General features: G+C 41.3%; 1 protein-coding gene across 3 annotated transcripts in view; it reads right to left on the bottom strand.

Annotated features, from left to right (window-relative positions):
* Nucleotides 1-288: 288 nt before the first annotated feature.
* Nucleotides 289-19,496, bottom strand: part of RBM18 (RNA binding motif protein 18) — a 20,463-nt gene continuing 1,255 nt past the window's right edge. For 2 of the 3 annotated variants that reach the window (XM_088467208.1, XM_088467201.1), the window contains exons 2-6: nucleotides 13,056-13,184; nucleotides 11,408-11,534; nucleotides 11,089-11,175; nucleotides 9,018-9,103; nucleotides 289-1,542 (exon numbers count right to left, since the gene is read on the bottom strand). In XM_088467208.1, the coding sequence (XP_088323334.1) occupies nucleotides 1,383-1,542; nucleotides 9,018-9,103; nucleotides 11,089-11,175; nucleotides 11,408-11,534; nucleotides 13,056-13,168 (573 nt within the window). In that variant the 5' untranslated portion in view covers nucleotides 13,169-13,184 and the 3' untranslated portion in view covers nucleotides 289-1,382. Of the gene's footprint in view, nucleotides 1,543-9,017; nucleotides 9,104-11,088; nucleotides 11,176-11,407; nucleotides 11,535-13,055; nucleotides 13,185-13,642; nucleotides 13,661-19,496 lie in introns of those variants that run through there. The other variant, XM_088467218.1, reaches the window with a different exon arrangement.

Genomic DNA, 19,496 nt, shown 5'->3' with positions numbered 1-19,496 from the left:
CTCTGTGTATTTCTGCATACTATGCCGTGCACATGACCTCATGTAGCAAAGAAAATAAAAAACATCCTGCTGACAAGTTTGCTTTAATATAAACTCATCATCATCTAGATGTAATGCCTCTCTGCTGTAATCAATCTGTGATGTGTTATATCTGCGGTCTACAAAGAGTTTCTCCATAAATAGTAAATACATAAAACTTCACACTTTGTATAATAGCAGCAAGAAATTTTGTATAAAAAAACAAACAAACACGAATAAAACAAATAAAATAACAAAAACAAATTAAAATCCGAAGTTATGGATTTATCATTTTACTAAGAAAAGCACAAATTTATCCAACAATGAAACCCTACAATACACAACTTGAAGTGTAAATGTTTATAGGATTTACACCTTTCTCGGCATATTCTGCTTTTAAATGTGTTGACTAAAATGAACATGTCAAAATTGCACAACATACAATATAAAATAAAGCCATTTAAAACATTCAGTCAACGCTACAATATATTCTCCATTCATTCAGCAAACGCTACAATATTTTCACCATTCATTTAGCAAATGCTACAATATTTTCACCATTCAAAGATTCTTCTTGAAAAAGAAAAAAGCAAGCAAGTCCATCTGCATCATTTAAAATCTATTGCTAAGTAACATTTGTTTCCCAAGTGAATATGCAGATTACATTAACAAATAATAAATTATTGTGTTTATGTCATTTAAGAAAACACAAGGCAGACTTCGTTTTGCAGTGCAAGGCTGTACAGGTACGTCATGTAATTTTAAGGGTCACTAAATATAAAATAGAAGTTGCCTACGGACCATACACAATAATAATTATTAAAAAAGTTTCAAGCACTGATCAGAGCTGGAAATATTTGAGAGGGGGGGGGATTTTTTTTCCTGTGCATATCAGACTTCCGGTTAATGATCCTATGGAAGGAGATTGCAAAGAGCTTTTCAGAATGGGAAACGGCTTATGGACAGAATAATAACACTTAGCAAGTATTACAACAATGAAACATTGTCATGACAAGGAAACATTTACAAATATATTTGTGAATATTTCAGGATGCTTTTTTCATATTAGTTCAACTTGTAATTTATATTCAAATGCCATTTAACAATGAGGGAAAAAAAAAAACACTCGAGGCAAAATATATAAGAAAAAAAAATACAAACAAACATACAAACACAAAATAACACAATTCCCAAAACAACCCCAGCAAAAGCCAAACGTTGGAGAGTTTGTAGAACTCTGTTTTTCCATTCCAGAAAATTCAAGTCTAAAAGGAAGAGATTGCTTGAGGTCTGTATTATTATTATTACAGGTTGTATACATTGTATGTGCTCAAAGTCTGTGTTGCTCCGCCAAGATAATGATATCATCTCTTAGACTTCCATGGAGCTCTGGAGTATGGGGTGCTCCTTTTCTTCTCAGACGCCTTGAAATAGGAGTATGACGGCTGTCCAGGTAGCTCATCGTCTGGATTGTCTGCCATCATTTTCAGCTTTGCCTCAATTGCTTTAATCTTCGCACTGACACTGCGCAAAGAAGGAAAAATAACTAGGTTAGAACAAAATGGCCTTTTAATGAATTCACTTCAATAATCTCTACACAGCACAGCCACACATTCAAAATATATACAGGAAAATTATTACTTATGGGGGGGTACACAGACGATATGTCGCCCGAGCTGGCCGACATATCGTCCACATCGGAAAATGTGAACCCACTATGTCGGGTTATGCGCGTTCCCGCAGGTCGTCCATCGGAGCTGCTCCGTTGGCCGACTGATCGACCCAGCTGCTGACGCCAGGCAGGTGAAGGGAGCCGATGCCTGATATATCGAGTTGGTCGGGCACCTGATAGTGTAATGTGCACCAACCGCCCAATATGTTGTCCTGTCTGCCGTCGCATCGCTGGGTACACACATCGGTATACCCAGCATTAAAGTAAATCTCAACAAACAGTGTGAAATTCAGGTTGGTTGTGAACTCTCCCTTGAATCTGGGGCCCTAGATAAATGTAGATTGTAACCAAAGCCTGACAGTAGGTACATGAAGGAGGCCTTTTGCTCAAATGAACTATGACAATTTGCATGGAAACCACCCATATAAAAACATTTTTCATTTTGGTGCTTTTTATCTACAAACAGTCATTCAGATACTTTACATAAAAATCTAGGACAAATAAAATAGTATATATAAAAGTAAAAACACAACAGATAAAGCTGTGGCTGAGTTATAAATCTGTACTTGCATAATATAAAACCATTTCATTTGAACTGTACGACCTTGGCTATGGAGGTAAAACCAGGCAGCGATTAGAGTTAGCATTTAGTCTCTCAGACTAGATAACCTTACAATATGAAACAGAGCACAGAGGGAGCAGACAGTTTGACAACATAATATTCACTTTTCTTCCTTGATTGTCGGATATCTGACCTTAATTTTTCTAAACCTAAAGTTCATAGTTGGTCCCCAGAGTAAAGGAGTTTCCTGTTGAACCAACAGCGCACAAATCAGTGCTCAATCAATCAGTTTAACCTTCCCTGGCCCAGCTTGTAGCCCCGGGCTAGTAGACTGCATTTGGCCTTCCATTTCCTGACCGCTTGGAAACACACAGGTTGTTTGATCAGCATCTTACCCATCTATCCCAAACGTTTGCATTTTCAGATTGACAGGATCAGCAAAGAGAGTGAAACTTTTGCTTGTTTAAAGACCTCAGGCTAATTAAGGAGGCTATTGATCTGGGTACACATTTTCTATGCTGGTAACAGTGATTAATAAACATGCAAACCACAATGATGACCGTTAAATCCGTGAGTAATATACACTCGTATGTCACGTTGCAGCTGGTACTGAAGAGTACTCTTCTAATATTAGGAGAAATATATGGATATGGGAGAAAGGAGAGATGTATGATGTATGATCACGTAGGGGGGCATAGAAGAGTTAAAAGTCTGTATATACAAATACATTATCACTTACTGTAATAGCCAGCATGAATCTAACTGCGTGGGGTTTGTATAGTCTCCCTGTGCTTGTGTGGGTTTCTTCCGGGTGCTCCGGTTTCCGCCCACAATTTGAAAATATACTGGTAGGTTAATTGGCTCCAAATAAAACAAATTAACCCTAGTGTGTAAGTGTGTGCATGCACATGTGGTAGGGAATTTAGAACCAGATTCACTACAGATCACAATATTGCGTACGCATGCAGTTCAACTGCGATCGCACTGCAATCTCAGCACAACATAAGGACGACCACTTTACCTTATACACATCCGTAATGTTTAGCAAGACTGTGAGAACATAGGTACAATCCAGTACCATCGCAGCCTCACGCACACTTGCACAAGCCCTGACCTTACTCAGAAATTGCTAACTTCCAGGCACGCTATGAGGCCTCAGGCTGCATAGGGCATCACAGTGGCTATTTTATGCACACCTCTGCAAACACACTAGCACGCCTGCGTACGCCCCCCCCTCCCTCGTTACCACCCACAAACAGCACTTCCTGTCAATCACTCTGCGATGGGTCTGCGTAGCCTCTGCAATCACAATGGCTAGTTCGTGCACTGCGATGCATACGCATACGCAGTACGCAACAATCATTCAATTGCTTGCGTACTAGCAGCTACGTTCCTTGCTGAATCAGGCCCTTAGATTGTAAGCTCCACTGGGGCAGGAACTGATGTGAATGGCCAAATATTCTCTGTATAGCGCTGCGGAATATGTGTACGCTATATAAATAACTGGTAATAAATAAATTCCGCAAATGATAGTCAATAACATTCTCGCTGCCTTTTGTAGAAGACTATATTAGGTTAGTTGGCTTTAGAAAAATGCCAGCGACACTGAATGTCAAACGCGTTGGTACCCAGTGCTTGTTCTTGTGTGGGAGTGGGTTCATGAGGTATACTGCCTAATAAATATAGCAGCCAATATAGAAAATATTCTGAATATGCTGCCCTTCCAATACAAGTGGGTAAGGGGCACTGGAAACAATAGGCTTATTACTCATGCTTACCTGTTGTATGATTTTGCATATTATGTTAAATTAAACATCAGACAATTCTCGCTCTTAAAAGGAGTAGTTCTATTTATAAGATGCTTTACAAACAATATCTATTAAAATGTTTCTACTCCCTTATAGTTAAAAAGACTTAACATTATTAACTTCTCTGTAAAAGTTGACTATTTTCTGCAAGAATGTAAAAGCTGGACACTCATGCTGAGAGCTACACATACTGTATGGGCAGCCCATTTGGACCAGACCTGGCAATTCAGCACTCAGACCCACCAGGACTATTTCTTGTGTCCTTGTGGTCACACACAGGCCAGCTGCAATCATCTTTCCATTTACCAACAGACCTGAACACGACTCTGCCGATTCGGATCTTAATAATAGCAGAGCAGTCATCTTAAACTCACTGATATGAGGTAAATTCAATTAGCAGCAAGTCAGCGCACAACAGGAGTGAGTGTGACCATATGCTGCACTTATGGCAGCTACAAACTCACACATTTCTGTTCACAGCACCACAACGGTGCAAACTAATATCTGTGAGATGGGTGCGAGCGGTGGTGCTGTTCCTGGTGTTTTCATGCCGTTGCAATGGCAATTCGCCCCGATGGATCCGAACTGAATCAACGCAATACAGAGTTTCCAAGGCAAATGCACGATATGACATGATGTAGCAGGGCCTCTGGCCAGCATAAGATTTCTCCTTGTTGTCTGCCAAGTTCTATTGTAATGAAAAATGAAGCAAGGGGGAGTGAGGGCCCTGATTACACTCTTTTCATACTGGATTGATAGATGTCATGTAAATTCTCCATCTTAAGTCATTAGATATAAAATGTTAAAATATTTTTTTTCTTCCAGACTGTAGCATTGAAGTTAATTACAATAATTAGTAATTTGCCTCTATGAGAGTTGATCTCAAAAACTCACTTTTAAAAAAAAAAAAGAAAAGAAAAAGAATCATCGATGATTTATGGCCAATGTCGAATGTTTACCATCGATGGGGAAGAACCAGATGGTTTCCGTCAATGGATGGAACAGAATAACCAAATAGTTTTTTTTTTCTTTTGTACTAGGTGCTGGGGTACCCACGAAAGCCCTGCCCTCAGTTCTGATTGGCCCACAGGCCAGTCAGTCAAAGAACAGGGATGACTATCGGGTGGTGAAACCATCGATGGCCATCCATTCCATAGTTGGTAACCATCGATGGCCACTTGCTATTTCACCACCGATGGTAACCACATCAATGGCCATCCCTAGCGTTAACCGGATTAAATGGTGCTTAAACTCCATACGCTATATAAAATGCCACCAACTTAACTCAAGTCTGGTATCTGTGATCATTTTGGTGACTGCATAATGTGAAAACTAGTTTGTGAAAATTGAGAACTTTTACCACCACTGTCTGCTGCTGGTAATTGGATGTATTTTCTTGCTAGGACCATCTAGTCGGAGCATGCATAGGTAATTTGAGCAACTACATACTTCTCTCAGCCACAGGTATGTGCTTATAGTGATGACGGGTACTCTCACAAGCTGATAGATGGGGGTATATTTACTGTGTAATAGAGGCGTTGCCTATTTTTCTCCCAAGCATCCCATGCATCCGTAGTTGGAGACGAATTGCATGCAACTCTGAATTAAGCCCAGAATAGCCAATAAAGCAAAAGCATCGCAAGTGGGGAATAATGTGGACCACTCCCTGATCAGACTAGTGCATCGGTGAAGAAGGCGCACATAATAATACAATTATCACAAGTAATAATAATAATATTAGAATTGTACTATCATTTAGATAGCCAAAATACATGCATATTTCTATTATTCAATATATGTGCCTCTGAAGTGACCATTAAACAATTCTTACAGCTTTGCATAAAATAAGCCATATTGTTGAAGAAATTACACAGTAGCAATTCTGAATTTACGGTGATAGTCTTTTTATATTATAAAGGTCTTATAAGGCGACATTAGTCATTTTTAGTCCTGACGTCAACACGTAAAAAAATTTAGTTTTGATGTGAAAAAGGGCCACGTAAAGTTGTCCATGATCAAAACAGTCTCCACCTAGGTCAACACCAACCACGTTAAGTGCCTGTCCCTGTACTTTATTTATTGCCGTGCCAAAGCAGACTTCTACCGGGAATTGGACTAGTTTGATATTAAAGAAACGTATTTCACATAAATGAAATAGGACCAGTAAAAAAAGGGAAAAGCTGAAATTTTGTATTAGTGAACAGGGACTACATGATTTTTTCTGGAGAAACCACATAATACATATCAATCTCTACATGATATAAAACATAGTCCATCATTGTGATATATCTTTAACAGTTTAGGCAGCGTAAGCAAAGAAAGCCCTCGGACGTCCATTTTTTTAATTGACTTGCTTCACTAAAATCTCCACTGCTCGGCTCACTTTTGTCACAGATGAATGGTTCATACACCTAAACGTTCCTCGACAAATGCTTTATAGAACAGTGAAAACTATCAAAATCTGTCCAGTAGTTCTCGAAATTACCCGAACAAATAGACAGATGCCTACCAGCGACTTTATTTTTTACTATGTATAGATAGATATAGTGTGTGGAATATTAATATATTTTAACTTTAAGGAAAGTAAACTTGTATAAATTATACTACTTTTTTTTATAAGCACGTCGGCATTTTCTCTTTATTATTTAAACCATGTAATAAATTGGCCACAGTGCATCTCAGCCGGTGTGGTCTGCATACGACTCTGAGGCAGCTTACATAATAGGCAGATAGTGAAGGCGGCCTTGTCCTTTGGTAATCCAGTAAGGTCATATTGAATTGGATAGCTGTAGGAAATCATTTTGCAGCACTGGGGAGCCCCAAATTGGAATGATATTAACCTATAGTGTAGCCAGTGCAATACTTGGAATCCAGATAACACTAGTAGCCTCCGTGTGCAGAAAAGAACCATTAGACCCATGCCTTTGTCTAAAGGGTCCCTCCAATGAAAAAACAAAATATCACACGCTCACGCACAAATGTACAGAATGATGGTCACCCGTAACTTCCAAACAGTTACCAGACTTCCAGATATTTGTCCTGGTTCAGCTCCCACTCGAAAGAATCTTGGACACATGTACACCCATGTGTAGAGGAAGCAAGGTATTAGGATACAAAACAGAAATATTTGATATAAAACAGAAACAGTTAAACCATTTGTCCTGGATCCTATAACAATGTCAGACTCTGTATAAGACAGGGAAATTTTGTTTTGGTAAATGTTTCAGGCATCACTAGTTGCGTAAATGTTACTATAGGAAGAATCAAGCTAAGATATTATTCACTTAATAATACCCATAAAATAAAGTTGTTTTTTTTTATCCTTCTGCTCTACTAATATGAAGCTCTATCAGTCCCAAAATAACAAAAAAAGATAAATTAATGTAAGATAAAGAAAATTATTTCATGTTAAATATAGCTTGGTCTTGAAGGAGACAAAACATGTAGTCATGAAATGTTTAAGCTTGCATTTGTTTGATTTTTTTCTTTCCTTACAGGTGCATGATAATGTCACCCCACCTGCCATGCTATATCACACCAGCAGCGATCCATCCAGTTTATATAAGCTTTAATCAGGGATGTCCCTATATTATTTTCAAGACCCCCGAGTGCTGAAAAACAGAGGGAGTAAGTATGCACTAAGTTTTTTGAGGAGGACACCTGGGCATCTGTCTCTGGATTAATGAGAGCTGTGGATGGATGGATGGATAGATGGAATAAATATACAGATGTGTCCTCAAATTGTGGCTTTAGTTGCTTCAGTTGCGCCAAGTTCCAGATGACTACGCTGCATCAAGAGTCTTTATCGTTCGAAACATGAGTCTTATTCGCACACATAAAACAACTGGTAGCAACTAAACTACTTTGCTAGAATGATCAATTTGATGTGTGACATGTGTACATTTAAGTGTGAATGAGCCTGAATCTGTATACAAAGTGCTATTATGCAGCGGCCGTTATTGAGGCTAAGTGTATGAGGACAAATCTGTGTATTATTATAAATGAGTGCTAAAGCATTCGGCCATGACAATTCTATAAGTATATAAATTTACATTTGCTATTGTATGTAATTCTGAAATTAATGATAACTAAGAATCAAGCTGCTGCCAAGTGCCCATGCACACCCCGACTATTGGCACTCTGAGGTACAGTAGCAGCCTACCAATTAGCTACATAACATTCCATCCAGGGGGGAGCAGTCCGACATTGATCATCTCTCTCCTCCGCATCATGCACTGAGCAGGCTGTGTGCCCTCCCCTTACCCTCATTCAGCCTGTGCTGTGATCGGAGCTGTGTAAGTGCATTCCTGTCCGGGGTGTGTGTCAGTGACAGGCTATCACCAGGGAGGGGAGATCACAGTCAGCTCCCCGCACAAGACTGATCGGAGACGGTCATCCCTGCACAATGGTGCTGTCTATGCGCTACTGACACTGTGCAGGGAGATGTTACAGCCTCTGTCCTACCCCGCTGCTGCTGCCCCCGGACACAGAGGAGGGAGGGGAGCAGGGAGATGGCTGCTTCTACCTCCGCACAGAGGAGAGGGTGGCTTCTGCTGCCCTCGGACAGAGGGAGGGGGTTCTGGGAGAGAGCAGGGACATGGCTGCTGGTGCTAAAACTGTATATTCACACATAGTGAATACATAAACCTATATAAATTGTAATCATTGTGGCCACTAAAAAAAACCCTGTGATGGGGAGGAGTTGGGACAAGAAAGGAGAGGTGCCAGTACAGCAGTACAGTACAGTGTAGATCCGCCCCTATAACAACCTTTCTAAAGAACTGCAAGTCACTGATCAACACAAGATCTAAAGGGGGATAGTTACCTTATGATCTCACAACAGAGTGATTATACAGGTATTTTGCACAGAAATGTACATATGTATACCTGACATATTAATTATGTGAATCTCTTCTATCACAAAAAAACCCAATAAAAATGTCCACATTTAACTGACCTTAGTGTGGATTGTGTTGGTTCTGTGCTTGAAGATGGTTCCAGACTTATCGGTAAAACCTTTTCACTTTTATAATTATCATATCTCTGAAAAAAAAAAAATGGATCTTATTGAACTTTGCTTTACGTTACACACAGAAATTAGAGAAACCATAAGGATTTTGTGTTCAGGAAAACATCATGTAACAGTGCATACTTCCCAAGGCTAAAATAAATCTGCAAAGTGATTTATGTGGGTCCAAACCTCACCAGTTCCAGTGACATGGGATGCCTAGGGAACCCATAGCAGCCACACCAGCTGTCTGAATCTCACCAGACCCTGTTCCAGTGACATGGGATGCCTAGGGAACCCATAGCAGCCACACCAGCTGTCTGAATCTCACCAGACCCTGTTCCAGTGACATGGGATGCCTAGGGAACCCATAGCAGCCACACCAGCTTATTATTACTCCCCCTGATACATACATATTATGTTCATCTAAGATTTGGTCACTCATCTTTCACATTCTAAGGAACACATATACGGATATATCTTACTCAGCGTTTTACTACAAATATTATTTCCCTGTAATGAAAGTGGCACAGATTTACAGTAAAAGGGAAGGCAGAGGCAGCAGATATTATTCTTAATTAAATATAAATATTTAGCTATTTCTTTTGGAAAAGTAAGGTGGAGGTAAGACACAAAAGTTCATTTGGTGGGCCGGGCATCTTGGTTGTTTTCATACTCTGTAATGCCTGTGTCTTCCTGTAAGAAATCCCTCCTGAAGCCTATGAATAATGCTGTTAGGGCCATACTGCTCACACACCCCTTCCCCCCCACGTCAGCTGCGGAATGGTGTGCTAGACTCTACTTTTATATGGCAATGGACAATATATACCTCACTGCTGCAGATAAATATCACAGCTTCACAGCCACATGGTTTAGTTCAATAGACTTTAAAGATCCCCCTTCCCCCTCTTCTCTACCGTGATCTGTCTAAGACCTTCCTGCCTCCATACCAGCTGAGGCTCTCTTCTTTATTTATCCTGGCGCCTTTTTCTCATGACAGGGACTTTACTCACGTATGGGATTGGCACCCCCCATCCCTTCCCCTTTTCTTCCTTTCTAATTATCTTCTATTTTTATTAATATATTTTATTTATTTTCTCTCTCATAAAAGTGTGTTTTCCTTGTGTACCAAGACTCTGTAACAACTCCTGATATACTATTGATATCTTACACCTCTTAGTAAATTGTTATCTGCTATTTTTACTTTGTATATACATTTCATATCCTCTGGCGTATGTTTCCCTGCAATGTATTGCTTGCTTTGATATATATATATATATATATATACACACACACACGCCTTTCGATAAATAAAGAATGTATTAAAAGAAGAAATTATTTTGCTTTTCAGGAAACAATTTTCTTTATTTCTCTATAACAGTGGTTCCCAAACTGTGCACCACAGCACCCTGGGGTGCCTCAGGACACTTGCTGGGGTGCCTCAGGTTGGTCAGCACCAAATTCAATTATTTATGATCAATGTAATGTAAATATGTGGACAGACAGAAGCGCAATCCTGTCACCTACTACATAACTGAGACTAAGGATGACAGGTAAGCACAATTTACTTCACTACATTTTTTTCTGAATTTCTCAACAACAAACGTTTGGCTTAGGGGTGCCGTGAAAACAATGCTGATACTCTAGGGCGCCGTGATTCAAAAAAGTTTGGGAACCACTGATGTATAATGACATTGTAATAAAATCACCGGATAGGTAAGGTATGATGCTACTTCCCAAACCTTAGTGAAACTACTGTCCTTAACCAATCAGTGAGTCCTGTAATGATGAAATGCTTATTCCATCTGTAGTAGACTCTGCTCACCCTTAGACCTAGGCTGTAATATTCAACTGAACAAAGCTTAAACTAACTACATACAGCAGAATGTAACAATTCAGGTGCCAGTAATGTATGACATACAAGGCCTGTTTGGGGCAATCTTAATTAGACTATTATAAAACTTCTACAAAGACATCATATCCATGTAAGAGTAGCTGCCAATGTATGTAGTAATGTTACCTTAATTTGTGCATGTGCCCATCTAACGACCAATTTCTTGGACAGGGCGAGCTTTCCATTGAGACACTGAATAGCATTTTCTGCTTCCTAATAGAAACAAAATATAACGTTAATCTTTACAAAATTACAGACATGTACTATACAGAAAGAGACACAGGGATACATACAATATGCCAAATACTTGAAACCAAATGCTCATGGTAAGGAAAGCAAATGCTCATGGTAAGGCTATTGGATGTGTGTATAATTCTGGCTAGCTGTGGATATGTTCTATGCTGCACAATGCATGGCGAGAGAGGAATTGTAGTAATAGACTTACCGCCTTTGTCTCGAAATTCACAAAGCAATACCCCCGGGGCTGCCCTTCTAGTGGCCCGGATTTGTGGAATAGGAAATCAAATTGCTTTACTTTCCCAAATTTCTGCAGTAGTTTTAACAGATGGTACCTGAAAAAATGAATTTATACATAAATATGAATAATTCTAATTATCTTAAATATATCATATTTATTGTTAAGTCACAGACAGTCATTTTAAATAGTAATTGAAATAGTAATGCTTGGCCTACATGGGACCATTCCTGACTCTTGCCAATTGAGCTATCACTACATAAATAGACACAATGCTTCAGATCAGTGTTTATCAACCTCAGTCCTCAGAGAACCCTAGCAGTGTAGCGTTCCCGCTAGGCTGTTTCAGCGGGGCACCGCGCCCTGCCCTATTTCTGAAAGGCAGAAAGCACCCTGCCCTCCAGGGCGGCGCCCCGCTGAGACAGCCTGTGGGTTCTGTCTCCACCGTCGGTGAATGGATGCTGGGAGCATGCGCCTGGTATCCATTCCCAGTGACCACAGGGCTTGGGGGCTGCCCGGCATGTCCGTAAGTGCTGGACACGCCCCCAGGAGTGACTAAAAGGAGACGCGTCAAAGACACCCCCCCTTTTATTTGACCACGCCCCCTTTTCGACCGCGCATGCGCACGTCAAAGTGCTTTAACTCTAGGTCCGGATCCCTGCCTGCTGCCAATCCTAGAGTGAACACTAGCAGTGCATGTTTTCCAAATCTCCTTGCTGGAGCACAGGTGTATTCATTACTGCCTGACACATTCTAACATATCCACAGGTTGTTTCTATTCACTTGTCATTCTGTGAGGAGACCTGGAAAACATGCATTGTTAGGGTTCCCTAAGGACTGGAGTTGTGAGACACTGTTTAGATCTTCCTGTCCAACTCTACACAGAGGTAGCAGCCATTTTGTGGGCTGCAGCTATATTTCTAATGGTACGTACACACGGAATGATCAGTCATCGATAACGATATTGCTGACTGATCTCCCTGCACCTTCCCGGTGTGCTGGATGATCGATATCGATCAACCAGCACACCACCAACGACGGGCCTTATGTAACCTGGTCGATATCGACCAGGTTGGCCTGCATGCATGGCCGATGGATGATATCGTTATTTATACGTGCCCGCGCATCGCTGGTCGTTTCAGGGTTGGAAGGCACCAAAAATTGAATGATCTGAGCGATAGCGGTATCGTTCATTTTTATCGTACAGTGTGTACGCCCCATAAGAATGCAGCTAATAAGACATGTATATGAAATAACATATGCGCTGGATTCTCGTATATGGTGGTTGAGCCCACACAATTAGCTGCCTTCATTGTATGAAGGTGGAATGCATTGTTTAAAAGAAAAGAGCAGACAATTTATTTGGCATTAAAGAAATAATAATAGATCTAATTAAGTTTATATAGCTTTGCCCAAGACAGAAATTCCCAAACTCCGCAATTATAGTCCACGTTTTAAATGATATCCATTATAATCATATGGACTCAAGCATGGATAACCTTAAAACCTGGACTGTAATGGCGGAGTTTGGGAACCTCTTGAATAATATTCCAAATTCTTCAAACAGGGTATATATTGTATTTCAAGTGAAGACCTGCTTATGAAAGTCATCACTCACTCAGTAATCTTAGGATCCAAATTGCCGATCCATAACCGATGCCCATCCTGCAAGGAGCCCTCGGACAGGATCGACGCATTCTCCAGAGGCAATGTTTTGAATTCTTCCCCCATCGATTCGTCTTTAGCTCTAAATCAAGTAAATTCATGTTATTAAGATCCATAAGCATGTTACCCCTTTGTGGTTAGACCAATTTACACATCTATACAATTCGTTGGTTAAACCAAAAATGACTTTCTTGTTAAATAGCCTGTCTTAGTAAATGTTCTATTATTTGGAGCAATTTTGGTTACATTTAGGAAGAAACTGAAAATAAAATCAGCTCTGAAGAATTGTTTAGCTCATTGTTATTTTATGCACCGTATATAAAAATGTATAGAAATAAAATGGACCTTTATGGGACGTGCAGCTGAGTGCAGGACATTACCTCCCTCTGATATATGGAATATCCCCCCAAAACGAAAAAAAGATTTAGTATCTCGCTAATATACTTATACATACAGCAATGCACTGATATTACGATGTGGAGCAGTTCTGCCATTTTTCCCAATGCTGGGTTATAGCTCAGCCTAGTGCTGGGTACATACTAGACCCAGTGATGGCAGAGGCGACGACACGATATACTGGGCGTTCCAAACATACTGCATGATCTGTTGTACGACTGCCTGATTTATCGTTCCCCCACCAAATCCAGAAGCATGGTATCGGCCGCCAGATGTTCTGATCTATGTGTGTCCAATGTGATACTCTGCAGATGCTATACGCACACAACAGCTTCCAACACTGGCTTCAAAAACAGAAATAGGTCTCTCAGTTAAAAGTGCTGTTAATCATGAGAACATACTACTCTGTACTGATGTAAAACAATAAATAAAGCATGAAGATATAGTAAGTGCATAAATATCATCTGATACAAATGGAGAAAAAGAAAAAAAGAAGGAATAGCACATGCTACATTTATGAACAAATACAAAACAAAAAACAAGCTCTATTTTTGTGTATGCCTGAAGTTGGGTACACACCTAAAAGGCATATCTGCAGATCGAGTGATATATTGACAAAAGTGCATATTCAATTTGGAGCAACTTTTCGCCGTCATCGAAGGTTTTGCCATCGAAAACTTATCGCGCGCGTCCCCGCTTATCCCCGTTTTCAATTCCAAATCGGCGAAAACGGGACCTGTCATTTTTGGGGAAATCAGTCTGACACCCCCCAAAAGATGCTCTGACATGGGGGTTCACTATGGGTACCCCCGAATAGCCCTGCTAAAGGTATGTGGGGTCTTTAAACGGTCTCAATATGTGCTGTTTTGCGTTTTTCAGAAGGTGGTGAAGAATAGCATTTAGGAAGGTTTTTTTTGCAAAATAAGTAGTTACATCAAATTTGGGGTACATGAAAATGGGTGTAAGCATATTTTAAAGCTGCTAATATGAAGTTTTAAAAAACTGTGAAAAATCCACCTTCCGCAACTACCTGCAATAAAAAAAAAACATCTGGGGCATACTTGGGGACCCCCCCAGAGTCTATTTCGCTAGGTTAGAAATTTGTCCCCAAACTTTGGATTTTTTTGGCCCCAAAATGAAAAGTACTTTTTTGGGGTGTCCTAAGGTACTTTTAAATGTTTTTTTACACAGATTACCTTTGGGGGCCTGTAAAAGGGGTGCAGGGTGGTTTTTGGAAGTCTGCACCACAAAACCCCAATTCTGCACTTTATCTCGTCACCTATTCATAGCTTTTTCGCCAGGTCTGATGCATTGACTTTTTGCACCGGCGAAAGGTCGGACAAATTGAATACGGGGATAAGTGGAACCGGCGAAAATGACGTCATTGGCTAAAAAGAGAACAGCTTTTCACTCCAAATTGAATACGGCCCTAAACAGGGTACACATCTAACAGATATATCAGCAGATGATGGTTGTTCATACACACTGAACAACCATCTGCTGTCACTTGGCTGCGGGTCTCGGTGGCCGGGGTTTGTTTCACCCACCCGCCTCCCTGCGGTCTCTGCCCGTACACACAGCATGATGCCCCAAATTATATCTGCAGAGATATCTGCCACTGGCTGTGCAGCACAGCTGTTGCGATATGTCTGTAAACGCCGCCGTTCAGACATATCACTGGTACACACTGGCCGATGGGCACTCAATATATTGGCCGATCAACTAATCGGCCAATATATCTGCCAGTGTGTCATCATCTGCTAACTAAATGATCCATGTAATCCGGATCACATTTTATTTTTGCTCATGAACGTGGGTGGTCAACTTTATACAGTATATCTGGACAACATGTGCTCCGAGTGGCCAAATTACTAGGGAACCTGCGAGTGTGGCCAGTTTATGACCACACATAAATGAGTCGGATTTAGGGACATGCTCTATTGGGTAAATTAGCAGATACCGACACAAGTGGCCTTGTCTAACATGTGCACATCAAGTTGGAACACTGCATAATCAGCCACAATTAAATTATATGTAATCTTTCCTCTTGCAGCTCTGTTATGTATCAGTGTCTTTCCATGAATCTCGCTGTTAGGCTGCAAATGATCCCTGTGAGACAGTGAAGTAGGAATCACAGCCAAGGAATGGTCAGGGAGACCAAGAATGAGCTTCCAACTTAAATCATTAAAGATTCACTGCAGAAGTTCTTTTAGAAACACCAATGACTGCACTGTGCTTGTAAAGTGTCAGGAAATATCTGAATGAGGTATCATCAGGACACTGACACAGTGGGGCCTGAATCTGTCTCACACGCAAAGTGGCTGCTTCTGTAATTATGCACACTGCGCATGCGTCAAAGACGAGCATATGCGCCTCTGTGGATCTGCAGGGCTAGTGTCGCACAAATGGCCTGATTCATCATGGATCGCAATTGTAACCGCATACGCAGATCGGTCGATGGTGCGTACAGCGAATGCACCGCAGTGCGCGAGCGTGAGTTTGCGTAGGTAATCACAGAGCAATCGCAATGCTGATACAAATCCATCGCAGAGTGAGTGACGTCAGGTCCGTGTTTGGGGGTGATGACAGGGGAGTGGTCGGAGAAACGCAAGTGTGCCTGTCCGCTTGAACGCCGTTACTTGGGCGTGCATAAATTAGCCACTGTGACGGCATACGCAGCTTGTGTACTCACTGCGTGCGCTGAGGTTAGCAATTACTGAATAAGGTCAGACCTACTGTAACGGTGCGTGAGGGGCCGATGTTACCCGATGTTCCCGATGAAAACGCAGCATTACAAGGTATTACGGATGTACGAAAGCGGTAGTGAGCGTCTCTATACTAGCTTTACGATTGCAGTCATTAGCATATTTTTGCAGCATACCTGCTTGCGTAATTGCAGCTGCGATCGCAATAGTGATCCGTAGAGAATCAGGCCCAAAGTCAGCTGGAACTTCACTTGCAGCTAAGTGGGTGTAACTGGGTAGCAGCCAGGCGCTTGCACTTAGCATGCGTTTGCTGTGGGTGTGTAGACAGAAATGGGGACAATTCAAAGATAAGTGCACATTGTATTTTCTGCACCAAGAATAAGACTGGAGCAAATCTTTGCTGATCGTGATGACGGCTGATGAGGATGTAAATGGGCGGTACCGCATAGATGCAGCCAGCTCTGTATACCGGTTGGAATAGGCAGTTAATTCCGTGCAGGCATACGCGGCACTCTGTGGGCAGCACGAGCCATTTCATAGCAATAATTCTGATACAAAGATGTACTCTGGAATACAGATAGTGATTACCTGTACAAGGATTATGTAAAGCACATAGATATTTACATCCGGTGCATGGTACATCGTATTAGCCAACCAATGGTTTTCACACTCTGCTGCAGTCTAAATTTATCAAATGACAGTTTTGTTATAAATCCCCACACACGCGTGTTACTGTACCTGCTGTGGTTATAAAACCCCAAACATGCATGCTACTGTATGTGCTGCGGTTATAAAACCCCAAACATGCATGCTACTGTACGTGCTGCGGTTATAAAACCCCACACATGCATGCTACTGTACGTGCTGCGGTTATAAAACCCCACACATGCATGCTACTGTACGTGCTGCGGTTATAAAACCCCACACACGCATGCTACTGTACGTGCTGTGGTTATAAAACCTGACACACGCATGCTACTGTACGTGCTGTGGTTATAAAACCTGACACACGCATGCTACTGTACGTGCTGTGGTTATAAAACCTGACACACGCATGCTACTGTACGTGCTGTGGTTATAAAACCTGACACACGCATGCTACTGTACGTGCTGTGGTTATAAAACCTGACACACGCATGCTACTGTACGTGCTGTGGTTATAAAACCTGACACACGCATGCTACTGTACGTGCTGTGGTTATAAAACCTGACACACGCATGCTACTGTACGTGCTGTGGTTATAAACCTGACACACGCATGCTACTGTACGTGCTGTGGTTATAAAACCTGACACACGCATGCTACTGTACGTGCTGTGGTTATAAAACCTGACACACGCATGCTACTGTACGTGCTGTGGTTATAAAACCTGACACATGCATGCTACTGTATAGAAGAAAGGCAGCAGAGGGATTACAGAAGGAATAAAATAAAATACAACAACAGAGAACACGCCACGGAGAGGAGAGAGAAAACAGAGCAGTTGATAAAGCAGAGGGAAAGCTGGGAGAGAATAGAGAACTGGAGAAGCGATACAACAAAAGAGAGAAACTATAAAGGACCCAACTTTTCAACTTCAAAATGTTCCCCTCTGGTAAAGTAGTTGGAGGGGAGATGCAGCTGATCACTATGGGGAGCACAAGGCTGCAAATAGCGGGTCGATGAAGAGGTGGCGTAGCCAAGATGATTACCTAGTAGCCTTCAGGTTAGTGTGTGAATGTGTAGAGGAATGTAAATTGATTTATAAAAATAAATATATTGTTAGTGTAATTTTGTGTTTATTACATACTACTCTTTGGGGCTGATTCAGAGCTATAAGGTATTATACAGACGCGGCGATACGGCTGTGCCATATGTTAATGCAGCAGAAGGCATCTGGTGTAAATATTACGCCTCCTGACAGTATCGCAAATCTCAGTGCTGTGACCTAAGATGGCAGCATCAGATAATCTACCAGACCATCGGCTACCTGAGTATCCATGAGATTACTCCGATTGGCCATCGAAGCTCCGTAGCCGAAGCCAGCGTTGGAAAACAAAGAATCTGGCCTCGACATTCCCTGAAAACGGAGGGGACGTGCGGAGGCTCGCCCCGTCCCCAAACGATCTCGCAGTAGAAGGCCGGCACATGTGCATTACAGAGCCTGCGCTGATCTTCTAACATCGGAGTAGTACACAAACCATCGGGTTTGCGTAATACTCTGAATCAGGTCCTAAGTGCATAAGCGGCACTTTCTGACTGCAATGTAATGTATGGTAAAACAATGACAGGAGAATAATGTCTGTTGATGGCCTATGTTTTTTTTCTCTTGGTTTCATCCCAAAATCCAGCATTTGGAGATCTTCCCTCTATAAATCCTGCATGATATGGTGTGTGCATCAGTACAGAGAGACACAAGCATTTATGAGAAGGAAAGGGTCAGGTGGTACAAGGTGTGACATGCTCCCTGTATTATTTGGGACTATATTATATTGCAGGCAACAGGACGCCCTCTGTATTACATGTCAATTACTAGAAAGCTCTCTTTATTACATACTGTACGTACCACTATCACTGCCCAAATGTCCAGCAAAACTATTTTTAGACCTGCTTGGTCTTGCAGTACATTTTCCATGCGTATACATGGGAGGATTTTTGTTTAATTTGAACAAAAAAGCATTTTTTGAATAGTTGAATACAATGTTAACAAACAATCACAGTTCTACCATATCATAACAATGTGTTGTTGCTTTTTATCCTTGCAACCACCGTCCCAATACCCCTCCATAGGGGAACAGGGCAAACCACCCAAAACATTTGGAACACCAACATTTTTTGCATACACATAGGCAGAGGCAATATGATTTTTCGTTCTTTTATACATCTAGGGGTATATTTACTAAGATGCGGGTTTTAAGAAGTGGAGAGGTTGCCCATAGCAACCAATCAGATTGTAGCCATTCTCTTCTAGAAGGTGCTAGAAAAATGTTAAGTAGAATCTGATTAATTGCTATGGGCAACATCTCCACTTCTAAAAACCCGCACTTTAGTAAATATACTCCCTATGGACACATTGGAACCTGTAAGAGACTAACAGTGGATAAAACCAAAGTTAGAATGATCTGTGTTATGCTGGGCAAACGCTGATAGATAAAATGTGTGTCAGACCGACAGACATTTTATCTGGCAACCGGACACCTGTTAAGGTGCGTACACACGGGATGAATTTCTCCCCGAACGAAAATCGTCCTGTGTGTCCCCGACAGGGGTGTGCTCAGTATTGTTAACAACACTGAGCACAAACACTGAACAA

The sequence above is a fragment of the Taudactylus pleione genome, unplaced genomic scaffold (assembly GCF_031769625.1).
Source record: "Taudactylus pleione unplaced genomic scaffold, aTauple2 ptg000009l, whole genome shotgun sequence".
NCBI classification, from domain to species: domain Eukaryota; kingdom Metazoa; phylum Chordata; class Amphibia; order Anura; family Myobatrachidae; genus Taudactylus; species Taudactylus pleione.
The sequence above is the reverse complement of the archived record's forward strand: the minus strand, read 5'-3'. Positions and strand labels throughout refer to the sequence as shown.